General features: G+C 39.0%; 1 protein-coding gene across 10 annotated transcripts in view; it reads right to left on the bottom strand.

The window, feature by feature from the left end:
- The window catches only part of ZNF782 (zinc finger protein 782), a 57,657-nt gene extending 44,078 nt beyond the window's left edge, over nucleotides 1-13,579 (bottom strand). For 2 of the 10 annotated variants that reach the window (XM_084979689.1, XM_084979692.1), the window contains exons 1-5: nucleotides 13,472-13,579; nucleotides 11,935-12,213; nucleotides 11,577-11,665; nucleotides 10,556-10,606; nucleotides 6,474-6,600 (exon numbers count right to left, since the gene is read on the bottom strand). In XM_084979689.1, the coding sequence (XP_084835815.1) occupies nucleotides 6,474-6,600; nucleotides 10,556-10,570 (142 nt within the window). In that variant the 5' untranslated portion in view covers nucleotides 10,571-10,606; nucleotides 11,577-11,665; nucleotides 11,935-12,213; nucleotides 13,472-13,579. Of the gene's footprint in view, nucleotides 1-6,473; nucleotides 6,601-10,555; nucleotides 10,607-11,576; nucleotides 12,214-13,471 lie in introns of all 10 variants that reach the window. The other 8 variants (XM_084979691.1, XM_084979685.1, XM_021064573.2 and 5 more) reach the window with 8 other exon arrangements.
- Between the last annotated feature and the right edge of the window lie 2,301 nt (nucleotides 13,580-15,880).

The following is a 15,880-nucleotide window of genomic DNA, read 5'->3' as shown; positions in this document are numbered from 1 at the left end:
TTAAGCCCAAAGTTAGTGGAAAGAAGGAACTAATAATGATTGGAGGAGAAATAGAGAATGGAATAACAGAAACTAAGTGTTGGTTTTTTGAAAAGCTAAGCAAAAATCAACAAATCCTTAGGCTAGACTAAAAGAGAGAGAGAAAAATTCAAATAAATAAAATCAGAAATGAAAATAGCTATTATAAGAGATGCCTCAGAAATAAAAAGGGTCATGTAGGACTATGATGAACAACCATGCCAAGGAATTAGAAAACCTAGGTGAAATGGATAAATTCCCATAAATATACAATCTATCAAAACGGAATCATGAAGAAATAGAAGCCTGAACAGAACTATGAAAAATAAGGAAACTTAATCTGTAATCACAAAGTTCCTGATAAAGAAATGCCCAGGGACAGATGGCTTCCTGGTAGAATTCTACCAAACACTCAAAGAATCAATACCAATCCTTTTTAAACTCTTAAAAATATGGAACAGGAAACATTTCTAAACTTGTTTTATGAGGTCAGTATCACAGTGATTCGATTCTAAACCCAGAAACAGACACTGCAAGAAAAGTATAGGCCAATACTACTAATGAATAGAGATTCAAAAATTCTCAACAAAAGACTAGCAAACTAAGTTTAATAGCACATTTAAAAGAATCTTAAACCATGAACAGTGGGATTTATCCTTGGGACACAAGGATGGTTAACTACATGCAAATCAATCTATGCGTTACACCACATTAAATAAATGAAAGAAAAAAAATATCTTCTCAACAGATGTGGAAAAAGCATTGGACAAAGTTCAACGCCCATTCATGATTAAAATTCTCAACAAAATAGGTATAGAAGAAAATTTCCTCAACATAGTAAAGGCCACATATGAAAAGTTTACAATTAATGGGGAAACTTGAAATTTTTCCTTCTAAGATTCGGTACAAAACAAGGATGCCCACTCTCAGTTGTATTCAACATAGCATTAGAAGTCCTATCCAGGGCAATTAGACAATTAAATAAAAGGCATCTAAATAAAAAATAAGAAGTAAAACTATCTCTGTTTGCAGATGACAGAATCCTGTATGTAGAGAACTGAAAAGAACCCAAAAAAACCTATTAGAACTAATAAGCAAATTTAGTGAAGTCAGAGGATCCAAAAATTAACACACACAACATTAGCTGTGTTTCTATAATCCAAGAATGAGTAATCAAAAAAGGAAATTAAAAAGTATTTAGGAATTAACTTGACCAAAGAGGTCAGAGACTTGTATGCTAAATATTATAAAACACTGATGAAGGAAATTAAAGAACATATAGATAAATGGAAAGGCACCCATGTTCACAAACTGAAGAAATAAATACTGTTAAACTGTCCAAAGTGATCTACAGATTCAGTGTGATCCCTATCAAAAATCCCAATGCTATTCTTTACAGAGATAGAGAAAACTATCCTAAAATTCATATAGGAAACACAAAAGACCCTGGATGGCCAAAGCAATCTTGAGAAAGAACAATGCTGGAGGCACCATACTTCCTGACTTCAAGATATACTATAAGGCTACAGTAATGACGACAGTATGGCACTGGCATAAAGACAGAGTTCCAGACCAACGGAACCATTCAGAAAGCCCAGCTATCTATCCAAACATCTATAGTGAATTGGTCTTCTACAGTGGGTGCTAAGGACACAAAATGGGGAAAGCAATAAACAGTGCTGGGAAAACTGGACATCCACATGTAGAAGTTAAAACTGGACACTTGTCTCATACTACATACAAAAATCAACTCAAAATGGATTAAGGAATTAAATGTCAGATCTGAAATTGTAAAACTTCTGGAAGAAAACATAGGGAAAATGCTCCTTTATGGTAGTCTTGGCAATGGTTATTATATGGCACCAAAAGCACAGACAACAAAGGCAAAAATAAACAAGTGAGGAGTTCCCGTCGTGGCGCAGTGGTTAATGAATCCGACTAGGAACCATGAGGTTGCGGGTTCGGTCCCTGCCCTTGCTCAGTGGGTTAACGATCTGGCGTTGCCGTTAGCTGTGGTGTAGGTTGCAGACGCGGCTCGGATCCCGTGTTGCTGTGGCTCTGGCGTAGGCCGGTGGCTACAGCTCCGATTCAACCCCTAGCCTGGGAACCTCCATATGCCGCGGAAGTGGCCCAAGAGATAGCAACAACAACAACAACAACAACAAAAAAAGACAAAAGACAATAAATAAATAAATAAATGAATAAATAAACAAACAAGTGAGACTGCATCAAATGAAAAAGATTCTGGATAGAGGAGGAAATAATAAACAGAGTGAAAAAGAACAGAGTGGGAGAAAATACCTACAAATCATAATAATAATTATAAAGAGTAAATATCCAGAAGTATAGGGGAGTTATAGAGTTCAATAGCAAAAAAGCAAATAACCAAATTAAAAATGGGCAAAGGACCTGAGTTGACTTTTCTCAAAAGAAGCCATACAAATGATCGGTGGTTTTTAGAAAAATGTGCTGAACATCACTAATCATCAGGGAAATGCAAATCAAAACCACAATGAGATATCAGTTCCCACCTGTTGGAGAATAGTGATTAACAAAAAGACAAAAGGTAAGTGTTGTTGAGGATGTGGAGAAAACAGAACCCTTGTACACTGTTGGTGGGAATGTAAATTGGTACAGCCATTTCACAAAACAATACAGCTCCCACAAAAAACTAAAACTAGCATTACCTTATGTGCCAGTAATTCCACTTCTGGGTATATATACAAATTTAGTGAAACCAGGATCTCAAAGAGCTATTTGCACTCCATGGTCACTGTAGCATTATTCAAAATAGTCAAAATATGGAAACAGTCTAAAAATGTCCTGTGATGGATAAAAGATGAAAGAAGATGTGGTGTATCTACACACAATAAAATATTATTCAGCCACAAAAAGGAGGGAAATACTGACATTTGTCCCAACATGGATAAAACTAGAGGACATTATGCTAAGTGAAAGAAGCCAGATACAGAAAGACAAATACTGCATGACCTTAGTAGAATTCAAAACAGTCAAACTCATGGAAACAGAAAGCAGAATGTTGGTTTCCAGGGGATTGGGAGACAGGGAATGGGAAGATGTTGGTGGAGGGGTACAAAGTCCAATTATCTAAGATGAATAAGCTAGGAGATCTAATATACAAATGCGACTATAGTTAACAATACTGTATCATATTTGCCAATGGGGTAGATCTTAAGTGTTCTTACACTCCCCCACTCTGTCCCCCCAAGCAAGGGGGTTATGTCAGGTGATGGATAGGAAATTTATGTCACTACACCTCAGTAAAGATAGAAAAAAAAATACACAAGAGCAATGAACAGACATTTACTATCTAAGGATATAGAGATGGCATATGAATGTATGAAAAAATATTTAACATTACTAGCCACTAAGGAAATACAAGTAGTATTACAACCACTAATATAAAAAATAGTGGGAGTTTCTGTTGTGGTGCAGAGGAAACCAATCTGACTATTATCCATGAGGATACAGGTTTGATCCCTGGCCTCGCTCAGTGTGGTTAAGGATCTGGCATTGCCATGAGCTGTGGTGTAGGTGGCAGGCGCGGCTCAGATCCTACGTTGCTATGGCTGTGGCATAGGTCAGTGGCTGTAGCCCTGATTTGACTCCTGGCCTGGGAACCTCCATGTGCCTCAGGTGTGGCCCTAAGAGGACAGAAAGTAACTGGATTTCTCATAAATTTCTGATGGAAATGCAAAATGGTGTGGCCACTCTGGAAAACAGTTTGGCAATTTCTGTTTTTTAAAATTGAGATAGTTTGTTTATAACATTATGTAAGTTCCAGGTGTAAAACACAGTGGTTCACAATTTTTAATGATTACACTTCATTTACAGTTATTATAAAATATTGGCTATATTCCATGCTGTAAAATATATCCTTGTAGCTTATTTACTTTATACACAGTAGTTTGTACCTCTTAATCTTCTACCCCTATTTTACCCCTCCTCCCTTCCCTCTTTCCACTGGTAATCTCTAGTGTGTTCTGTGAATCTGGTTTTTTTAAATTATATTCACTAGATTGTTCATTTTTTAGATTCCACATATAAGTGATAGAATATACTATTTGTCTTTCTCTGTCTGACTTATTTTACTAAGCATCCCTCCAAGTCCATCCATGTTGTTGCAAATGGGAAAATTTCATTCTTTTTTATGGCCAAGTAGTATTCCATTATATATACACATTGATGGACATTCAGGTAGCATCCATATCTTGGGTGTTGTAAATAATGCTGCTATGAACATTGGGGTGCATATATCTTTTTGAATTAATGTTTTAATTTTCTTTGGACATAGACCCAGGAGTGAGATTGCTGGATCATATGGTAGTTCTGTCTTTAGCTTTTTTGTTTTTGCCTTTTTGTCTTTTCTAGGGCTGCACCCATGGCATACGGAGGTTCCCAGGCTAGGGGTCTAATTGGAGCTGCAGCCACCGGCCTACACCACAGCTCACGGCAATGCTGAATCCTTAACCCACTGAGCAAGACCAGGGATTGAATCCGCAGCCTCATGGTTCCTAGTCAGATTCGTTAACCACTGAGCCATGACGGGAACTCCTATCTTTTGAGGAACCTCCAAACTTTCCCATGGTGGCTGCACCAACTTACAGTCCCATCAAGATGGTATAAAGGTTCATTTTTCTCCACATCCTCACCAACATCTGCTATTTGTGGTCTTTTTGATGATAGAGTTTGGCAGTTTCATAAAGAACGAAACATATACTTACAACTCCAATCACACTCCTAGGCATTTATCCCAGAGATACAATAATTTATTTTCACAAAAAATGTGAATGTGAATGTTTGTAGGATCTTTATTTACAATAGCCTAAAATTATAAACAACCAAAATGTCTGCTAATAGGTGAATGGCTAAACAAACTATGACACATTAAGAGAGTGGAATACCATTGTAGTAAAAAAAGAAGTAAACTATTGATACACACTACAACTTGGCTCTCAATCTCAATACGTCAAATACTGTAAGATGATTCCCATTTATATAAATGTCCTGGAAATGGGAAAATTATAACAGAGATGAAGAGTAGATTAATAGTTGGCATACACTATCATACCTATCCACCCTCTCTCAACTGTGTGATAGGTATGATAATAGAGATAGCATGGGATAAGTTTTTGTGGTGATGGAATAGTTCTGTATCTGGATTGCAGTGGTGGTTACATGAATCTCTACATATGATAAAACAGCACGGAACTGTTCACATATATTGTGCAAATGCCTATTTACATATTATAGTTATGCTAGACTATAACTATAATATAGTTATATAATATTATAACCATTAGGGGAAACTTGTGAAGAATACAGTTGTGCTAATTCTATGAATCTTAAATATGTCATATAAAAAATGGTAAAGCATATATAAAAACCAAAGACAAGGTGAAAATATTTTCTTCTTAAAAAGGCAAGCCAGAGATGGGAGAAAAAAAGATATATGTTGGAAGCATACATCTGATAAAGATCTGAACTCCTTCAACTCAACAATAAGATCAAAGTAAAAAAATTAAACAAAAAATGGGCAAAAGAATTGATGAGACACTTCGTTAAAAGAGATTTACGAATGGTTAAAAAGCACACAAAAAGAGGTTCTCTGTTCATTACCAAAGAAAAGCAAACTGAAACCCAATAAGATACATTACGACTTCACATCAACTAGAATGGTTATAAGTAACAAGACTTAACAAACCAAATGTTGGTAATCAAAGAGCAATGAAAACTCTCAGACACTGCTTATAGGCATGAAAAACAGTAGACTCAACTAGGAAACATTTGGCAGTTTCTGATAAAGTTACATATATACTTACCAGAAGGCCCAGCAAGCCCACTCCTAGGTATTTACACAAGAAATGAAAACATGTTGACACAAAGATTTATATGTGAAGGTTCACAGCAGCTTTATTCATAACAGCCCCAAACTGGAAAAACACCCATGTTATCTGTCAATTGAAAGGATAACAAACTGTGGTATATGCATACAAAGGAATACTGCTCAGGATAAAAAGAATAAACTAGGGATAAGACACACATGCACAAGTCTCAAAAGCATCATGCTAAACAAAAGAAGCCAGACCAAAAAAGGTACCTATTTTAGGAATCCGTTTTTATAAAATCTGAAAAAAAGAAAAAACTACTGAAATAGAAAGCAGATCAGTGAGTGTTTGGGCCTGAGAAGTAGGGATGCAGGGAGGGGACTCACTGCAAAGGGGTACAAGGAATTTGGGGGAGATGATGAAAATATTCCAAATCATGACTTTGCTCTATCTGTTGTGTAATCTTTTAAAGCTCACTGACTTGTCCATTGACAAGTGCTCAATTTTATTTTCCATTTACTATTCCTCGACAGAAGAGATTAACATTTAAAAATCAGAAACACAGAACTGCGTTCTCAAGGGATTCACATGGTAAGGTCTGCTCACCCACTGAGACGAGGTGGCTGTAGTTCTCCAGCGTCACATCTCTGTACAGGGTCCTCTGCGCAGAGTCCAGCTGCTGCCACTCCTCCTGGGTGAACGCCACAGTCACGTCTTTGAATGACACTGCTGCCTGTAACAGCACATTTCTAATCAATCTGAGGATTCAGAATCAGGACAAGGAAACTATTTTTGAAAGCTAACTCCTACTAAGTTTACTGTTTGGAGTTTAAAACAAAATGCTATAAAGGGTGACTAAGTCTGTCTTACATTCGGGGATACGATTAGTCAAAAAAATTATTCTCATGTTCTGATTGATTTATACTTATTTTAAAATTATGGAGTTCCCATCATGGCTCAGTGGTTAATGAACCCGACTGGTATCCACAAGGATGTGGGTTTGTTCCCTGGTTTTGCTTAGTGGGTTAAGGATCTGGCGTTGCCGTGAGCTGTGATGTAGGTCGCAAGTGCCTCTCAGATCCCTTGCTGCTTTGGCTGTGGTGTAGGCTGGCAGCTATAGTTCTGCTTTGACCCCTAGCCTAGGAACTTCCATATGCCGCAGGTGCAGCCCTAAAAAGACAATAAAGAAGTAAACAAAATAAAACAAAACACATATATTGCCACTTAATACACTGAGAAAGCTTCATCCTTTATTTTTTCAGGTACAGTTATTACAAATAGGATTCCTGTTTATATTTCCCAGGCACCAATGGATTACGCTGAGCACTCTGTAGGATATATACACCCTAACCTGAAAATCTCTGCTGGGAGGACCAATAAGATACATGTAAGCCCAGGAGGTATTACATACCACCAGATTTATATTTTAAGAGCAATGCTCTAGAGCAGGATTTTTTCAATTTGGCTCTGGTGACACCCCGAAACAGATAATGCTATTTTTGTGGAAGATTGTCCTGTGTATTTTAGGATGTTTGCCAGAATCCCTGTCCTCTATTGATTAGATATTAAGAGCCATCCCCAGTTAGGACAGTCAAAAGTATCTCCAAATACTTCCACACACTTTGCTGTAGACCGGAAATGAATACAACACTGTATGTCAACTATACTTCAATAAATATTTTAAAAATACAAAAGAAGTTCCCTGATGACCTAGTGGTTAAGGATCCAGCATTGTCGCTACTGTGGCTCGGTTCACTGCTGTAGTGGGGGTTCAGTTTCTGGTCTAGGAACTTCTGCATGGTGTGGCCAAGAAAAGAAAAATCAAATGATTTTATGGCGAAACAAAACAAACAAAAAATCATGAGCAGGGCAAAAACACAAAAAATTAGGAAAATTATGCAATCTATATCACTGAAAAAGGGTTATAAAGATATACTGAATAAACTATTACATTTAGAATGGATAAATACTAAGATCATACTGTAGAGTACAGGGAACCATATCCAACCTCTTGGGATAGACAATGATGGACAATAATACAAGAAAAATAATGCATATATATGTATGACTGGGTCATTTTTCTGTACACAGAAAGTGGTACAACACTGTAAATCAACTATATTTTAACAAAAAGATACATATATAAAAGATACATTGAATATAATAAGTAAAATCAGCACATGGATAAGAAAACAGATGAAGGATAAACAGTTCAACAAAAAAGAAATAAAATTACAAACAAAAAAAGATGTTCCACCTCACTTATAAGAAGAGGAAAGCTTTTATTTATTTATTTATTTTGTCATTTTAGGGCTGCACCCATGGTATATGAAGATTCCCAAGCTAGGGGTCTAACTGGAGCTACAGCTGTTGGCCTACACCAGAGCCACAACAACGCCAGATCCGAGCTGCATCTGTGACCTACACCACAGCTCACAGCAACACCAGATCCTTAACCCACTGACCTGCAATCAGATTCGTTTCTGCTGCACCATGACGGGAACTCCGAGAGGAAAGCTTTTAAAACTAAACTTGAATCATCATTTTTTATACCACATTGGTAAAAATTCTAAAAGTTTGATGGCAGACTCTATTTGGTAAGGCTTTGGAGAAAAAGCACTCAGACTGTTGACTCTACCATAAATTACATACAGAATCTGACCACTTCAAAGGAACTAACACCCTTATGATCATCATTTCTTGCTCGGATTACAGAAATAGCTTCCTATATTGTTCCTGCTTTCACTACTATCCCACTAGAGTCTATCTTCAAAACATGAACAGTTATTCTTTTTTTTCCTTTTTTTTTTCTTTTTGGCTGTGCCCATGTCATGTGGAAGTTCCTGGGCCAGGGATCAAACCCCTGTCCAAGAAGTGACAATGCCAGATCCTTAACCCACTGAGTCGCCAGGTACTCCCAGATAGTTATTCGAAACTATCCTTTCGACTCAAAAGAATAAAAATGAAAACCCTCAAAACTCCCCAGAGAGATAATGTGTTCAGGAATTAGAAGACTCACTATGATCAAGATTCTCCCCAAATTGATCTATATTATAGATTCTATAGTCGGTGCAGTCAAAATCAAAATATCAGCCAACTCTCTTGAGATAGATAAGCTGTTTTAAAACTTTCTATAGGAGTTCCCATCATGGCTCAGCAGTTAACGAACACGACTAGGACCCATGAGGATGCAGGTTCCATCTCTGGCTTCACTCAGTGGGTTAAGGACCTGGCATTGCCATGAGCTGTGGTGTAGGCCGCAGACACGGCTTGGATCCAGCGTTGCTGTGGTTGTGGTGCAGGCTGGCAGCTGTAGCTCCAATTGCACCCGTAGCGTGGGCACGTCCATATGCTGCAGGTGTGGCCCTAAAAAGCAAAAAACAAAAACAAAAACAAAACCCCCAAAGCCCAAAACTTTCTATAGAGACGCAAAGTACCTAGAATATCCAAAACACTCTTAAAAAAGAACCAAGTTGGAACACACATATTATCTGATTTCAAGAGCTACTATAAATAGGCATTCATCAAGACAAAGTGGTATTAACAAAAGAAAAATAAGAACATCAGGAGTGAACAGAGTCCAGAAACAGACCCTATATAGGTTGCTAGCTAATTTCCCTCTGAGATGCCAATGCAATTCAATGGAGAAAAGCATATTCTTGTCAACAAATGATGCTGACGGATGGGTTTGAAAAGGTAGAGAGCACAAAACATGGCAAGTGTATGTTTCTCCACTCCCAACATTTAGATTCCACTGCCAGGACAGACTACTAAGACCCTCAGACACAGAATTTCTTAGTTTTATATTAGGCCAGCTAGAACCTACTTTGTCCTCTTCTGAGTGGCAGTCTTTATACTAAAATAAAATTTTAAAGCTGATCAAAAAAGGAAAGTATTGATATAACAGATAAAGACTTTGAAATCCTAAGAAATACTGCCAACAAGCTCATGAAAATACAGATAAAAATGAACAGTTTTCTATCAAAACTGTAATGGCCATAGTTATACTAAAAAAATACAAATCCAGCATAGACTTATGACCAATAAAATAAAATCTTCATGCAAAAATTCTTCATAAGGCCCAAATTGATAGGTGAGTTTCACACAATCTACATGTAACACAAGTTTCTCATCTAAATTATTATTAAAGAAAAGGAGCAAGAAAATGTCACATTTCCTTTTATGAGACTATGACCATGATACCATAATTGGACAGAGAAACAAGAAAATATAGTCAAATCCAACCTGTAGATACAGTATTAGCAAAAAGTCCTAGGAAAATACCTAAGAAGCAACTTGTCACACTCATTAGCAATTAGGGTCTATATAGGGATTTAAGTTAACATTACAATATCTGTTATACTATGTATAGTATTTATAGGTTTAAGGAAATAAGCTATAGCTCTGATCCAATAGATACACAAAATGTAATCAATATAATTCAAAGCATATTCATGACTAACATGAAATCTTAGCAAACCAGTACCTGGAGGGAACTTTCTCAACCCCGACAAAGGTTACCTACCAAAAGCTGACAGTGAACATCACAGTTAATAGTAAAACAGTGCATATTTTCTTTCTAGATTGACTTGATCTATTTCTATTTTTCCTTTTTCATTTAATGCATGCATCCTCTGAACCTTCTAGGTCCATTACAATGCAAAATGGGGAAAAAATAAAGAGCTCACCTGAGGTATGTTCATTTTGTGCTCTTGGGAGGGTTGAGAACTGTGGTGCAGCTGAGGGGGACAAAAGATGGGTGTCATGAGATTTAACCTCCTGATAGCTCCTAGATTCACCTCCCAAAAACCTCAGCACATTTTCCTTATAGACACAGGGCCCTGTGTGCCTTGTAAAGGCACGAGAGGTTTCAGGTACAGGTGGCACCACTTGTCTTTGTGTGACTCAGAGATGACCAGGAGGCATAAATCTGCATACAGAAGTTCCTGGGCTAGTGGTCATACGGGAGCCATAGCCACAGAAACATCAGATTGAAGACACAACTACAACTTACACCATAGATCATGGCAACTTTGGATTCTTAAGCCACTGAGTGAGGCCAGGGATTGAACACACATCCTCATGGATACTAGTCAGGTTCTTAACCCACTGAGCCACAACAGGAATTCCAAATCTACAGCTTTTTACTGAATGAATGTGAACTTTTCTCAACTGTTTTAAAAATAATTCATGTGTCTTTCTAACAAAAATAAAAACAGCAGATTTGTTAAATTAAATATACCAAAGGATAAGACCTTGTTCATTAAAATTAACTTAGAAGACAGAGTTCCCCTCGTGGCTCAGCGGTAACGAACCTGAATAGTATCCATGAGAACTTGGGTTCAATGCCTGGCCTTGCTCAGTGAATTAGGGATCCTGAGATGCTGTGGCTGTGGTGTAGGCTGGCAGCTACAGCTCTGATTTGACCCCTAGCCTGGGAACTTCCATATGCCATGGGTGCAGATCTAAAAAGACCAAAAAAAAAAAAAAAATTAACTTAGAAGAAAAATACTCAGTATGCATCATTTATTCATTTTTCTTTTTGTCATTTATCTATTTTTCTTAGTAATATTGTTTACTCCCTGGTATAAACAATCCAGAGAAAGCCTAGTAAAGGAGATGGGATGCCTTAAGGCAGGAAATTTTAATTGTTCAGCTGTGATGTATTTATGGAAAGGCCCTTTTGATAAGATGCTCTTGGTGACTTACCTGTGAGAGTGAAGCGCACTGTTTTCCTCCTGATTCTGTCGCAAACTGAGCTTCCCTGAACAAGTCATTGAACCTTTCGGGCCCAATGTCTTTAAAGTTTTGAAGAGTTAGAAATAGGTGACCTTGAAAAACCCTTAACACATCATCATTCTGGGATCCTGTGAGGTCAGGAGGTCACTAGTGTCACATATAGTGATGGACACATGCAACAGCAGCAGAGCATGTGTCATGAGCGGGGGCCATTTGAGGAGATTGGAAACAGCATTTCCTCCTTCTGCCTGGTTATGCCCCCACCTTCACAAGGTCTCCAAGAAAGTGGCCTTTCCTAAGTGGCCTGTCCCTAAGCCACCCAGCTCACCTTGTTCTTCTCAAGGCTGTCCAAACTCCCAAGTGTCATAAGTCTGCTGGCTTCTAGAGGTGGCGTCATTTCCAAGACTGGCTCATTCTCAGCAGGGAGATTAAGAACAACTTCTGACCTTACGCATCTAGGATCTGCTCCTTTCTGGGTTCTTCTGTCTCTGCTCTGAAGTTCTGGAGACAGGTTTAAGGTCAGGCGGTGCTCTCCTCCAGGTTAAGACTCCTGTTTATAGAGACTCCCTGCTTCCTACCTCACAAGGGTCCATTTGTTTCACGGTAACTGGAACATGGATCCAAGAAAAAAATTCATTTTAGGAGTAAAAGTCTAACTCTCGGAATTCATTATAATATCAGACTTAAAAGAGAGCCTGACCATGCAGAAGGGGCCTGGGACCTCTGACCCAAGTGACTTGAAGAGACACTAGAAGTCCCAGAATACATTTGACACATGGTTGGAATCCATCTACATTCACGTTCCTTCATATTTCTGGAAATTGGGGACAGGCCACTTTGCTAAGTGCTGTTAAGGCTACAATGATGGTTTTGGGCAGGTGTGATACTGAGACAAAGCCTGAGGCTGTAAGTAAACCGCACACATGCCCTTGCATCCAAACTCCCTCACTGCTGGCTTGTGTGTGACCTGAGCATCGTTCCACCAATCTGTGCCTCGGTATTTGTTAATGTGGTTGTGTGGGTTACATAAAGCCATCAAATGAAAAGAATAAAGTGTCTTCCAACTACAATAGCAGTTGTCACTTACCCAGTGCTCAGTATCTGGCATTTGTCTAAATAATTTACAAGTGATGCCTCTGATCTATGCTATAAAACAGTCATCATTAATACCATTTTCACTCGAGAAACTGTACTCTTATCCAGGTTCTGTCACCCTGCGTACAGGTGACAGGGGGAATTTACCAAGGCCCTTCTGGATCCAGAGCTGGGGCTCTCATCACAGAGGCCAGGACCACCCTCAGTACCATAAATGCAATTATTTCCCCCCTGCTGCTGACATGGGCTTTTTTTCCCTGTAAGGCTGCAGGCGAGGCTGGGCACACGGTCCCCACACCCCCAGGCCTACAATGAGCATCTGCTTTTTTTTTTTTTTGGTATTTTTAGGGCCGCATCTACGGCATTTGTAAGTTCCCAAGCTAGGGGTCCAATCGGAGTTTAGCTGTCCTACACCACAACCACAGCAGCCGGATGCAAGCCACTGCTCCGACCTACACCACAGCTTGGGGCAAGGCTGGATGCTTAATCCACTGAGTAGGCCAGGGATCGAACCCATGTCCTCATGGCTACTAGTCGGGTTCCTTACCGCTGAGCCACCAAGGGAACTCCTGAACATCTGCTCTTAACCGGATCAGCCTGACCTGCGCCCCAGGAGCAGCGGGCAGGGGTACCCCGCTACCAGCCTTCCAACAGGCAGAGGGCCTGCTGGGGCTCATACACTAGCGCTCATTGGAGGGAGTCCCAAAGACTTTCCGTTCCCATCCTTAGGCACAAATGCACCCCTCCTAGCTAGTCACCCGCACTCTCACCCCAGGTGCGCCTCCTTCACTTTCCGAGCAGACCCCCCAGGTTCCCAAACCGCTTCCCGGAGCCCAGAGAAGACGAGTGAGGTGACGGGACTACTGCTGCGCACGCGCAAAAGAAGCCTAGCCTCTCCTTCCCAGAGTGCCGCGAGGTAAAACAGACTGATTCGAGACTACATTTCCCATACACCTCCGCGTCCGCTCTGGAGGTCGCTACTTTGGCATTTGCGCAGTTTAGAAAGCTGAAGGGGTCAGTCTAGAAAGTGCTGTCTCCTGCCCAGGATCTCAACAACCTGGAAGAGAACGGGTTAAACTTGAGCTTAACTGCCAGATGCAAAGTGTGGTCCTCTATTGACTCCCGATTGAAATAGCAGTTTTGTTTGTTTGTTTTTTGATAAGTGGTTTGGAAGCAGTTGGGGAAACTTGAATATGTATTGGATTTTGAAAATATTAAAATTACCAATACTTAGGTAAAGTGTGATAGAATTTTGGAGTTATGTAGGAAAATTGATTTTGCAAGAAAAAAAATGGCAGGGCGATTGAAATTAAATAGCTGTAAAATTATAATTTTATTATTTTTCATGTGGGGCTTGTACCCTGTTTCTAAGCAGCCAACAGCACCATTAACCCCTAAGCCCCGTACTGGATGCCTAGAATCCAGTGTGGAGGTTCTCTTGGGGGTGGGGTGGGGTTTCAGGACAGTGCTGCAGCTGTAACTGTATACAGGGAATCTGTTGGATTTATGCATAAACATTATTTCCTAGTGATTGCTGTATGTTATAAATAGCAAATAATTGTTTAAAATTGCTGTTTATTATAAAATTAAACTAACAAAAAATAGAAAAGTTAAATATAATAACCACCTGTAATATCTGATTACACCTTTCCACATTTCCTATGTAAATATATTCATACCCACTGGTATAGTCACAAATGTGAAACTTTCTTTACAAGCTATTTTTCAAACAAAAATTTAAACTTTTTTTATCTCAAAAAAACCACATGGTTTCCAGCTGAATTCTTTTATTGTTTCAACAAATGTTGTTGATTAAATTCCATTGATCTTGGATTTCTGTGCACATAAGTTTGTTTGCTTTTTGCTGACATTATCCTTTGTCATTAATGAATTATAAATAAGCACAAAAATGCTGGTCAAATTGTATTAAATCAATATTACATATATGTATATGTATGTATTTTTGCTTTTTTAGGGCTGCACCCAGTGGCATATGGAAGTTCCCAGCCTAGGGGTCGAGTCAGAGCTACAGCTGCTTGCCTTTGCCACCCACAGAAACAGTAGATCCAAGTCGCATCTGCAACCTATACCACAGCTCATCCGGATCCCTGACTCACGGAACTAGGCCAAGGATCAAACCTCATGGATAGTAGTTGGATTCATTTCCACTGAGCCACAATGGGAACTCCAAAATCAATATTATATTAAATCAATCATAATAGACTTTAACATAAAGATCACCCATGGATAGAAAATTATCACTTCATGAAACAAACATTTATTGAAGATTTACTATGCAACAGACATCTTTCTAGATGTTATGAAAGCAATATTAAATAAAAGATATTAAATTTCCTATCCTTATGGGGTTTATGATCCAGGTTGTTGTCAGGGTTACCTCAAGAAACAGGTGTCATTTGTCAAGAAACAAAGGGAAACTTGAGTCTAATAAATGTGTCTCCAAAAAATGTTGGGTAGGAGTTTCTACTGAGGCACAACAGGATTGTTGGCATCTCTGCAGCCACCAGGACTAAAGTTCAATCCCTGGCTGGGCACAGTGGGTTACAGGATCTGGCAGTGGCATTGCTGCAGGTGCAGCATAGGTTGCAATTGTGGCTGGGATCTGATCCTTGGTCTGGGAACTCCATATGCCTGGGGTGAACAAAAAAAAAAAAAGAAAAATTGGGTAGGGTTGGTCAAACATCCTATAACTGATGATGATAAGGAACCATTACCATCACCAGTCTGATAGTGAGGGTAAGTAATATTACCAGAACCTGGCAGAAGAGGCCACAATTATGAGAGCTGTGGTCTTGATACCAAACCCAAGTTCATTCTGCTCATCACATGACAAGCTAATAAATTCACAGACGAGTTGTTAGGCAAGGAATAATGATTTTAATTGGAGTGCTGAGGAGATGGCAGACTAGTGTCTCGAAAACCCATCTCTCAGTCCCGCTTTCTCTGTTCTGTTCCATTGACCTATGTGTCTGTTTTTGTGCCAGTACCATACTGTTTTGATTACTGTAGCTGTGCAATATGGTCTGAAGTTAGGGAACATAATTTCTCCAGTCCTGTTCTTCTTTCTTAAGATTATTTTGGCTATTCAAAGTCTTTTGTGGTTCAAGACAAATTTTAGGATTACTTGTTCGAGTTCTATGAAAAATGTCATGGGTATT

This window comes from Sus scrofa, chromosome 10 (genome assembly GCF_054392235.1).
Source record: "Sus scrofa isolate SSC_HxYL_T2T_F1_AM1 chromosome 10, Sscrofa_HxYL_maternal_Yorkshire_Landrace_v2.0, whole genome shotgun sequence".
NCBI classification, from domain to species: domain Eukaryota; kingdom Metazoa; phylum Chordata; class Mammalia; order Artiodactyla; family Suidae; genus Sus; species Sus scrofa.
Note: the sequence above shows the minus strand (reverse complement) of the source record. Positions and strands in the feature narration are given on the sequence as shown.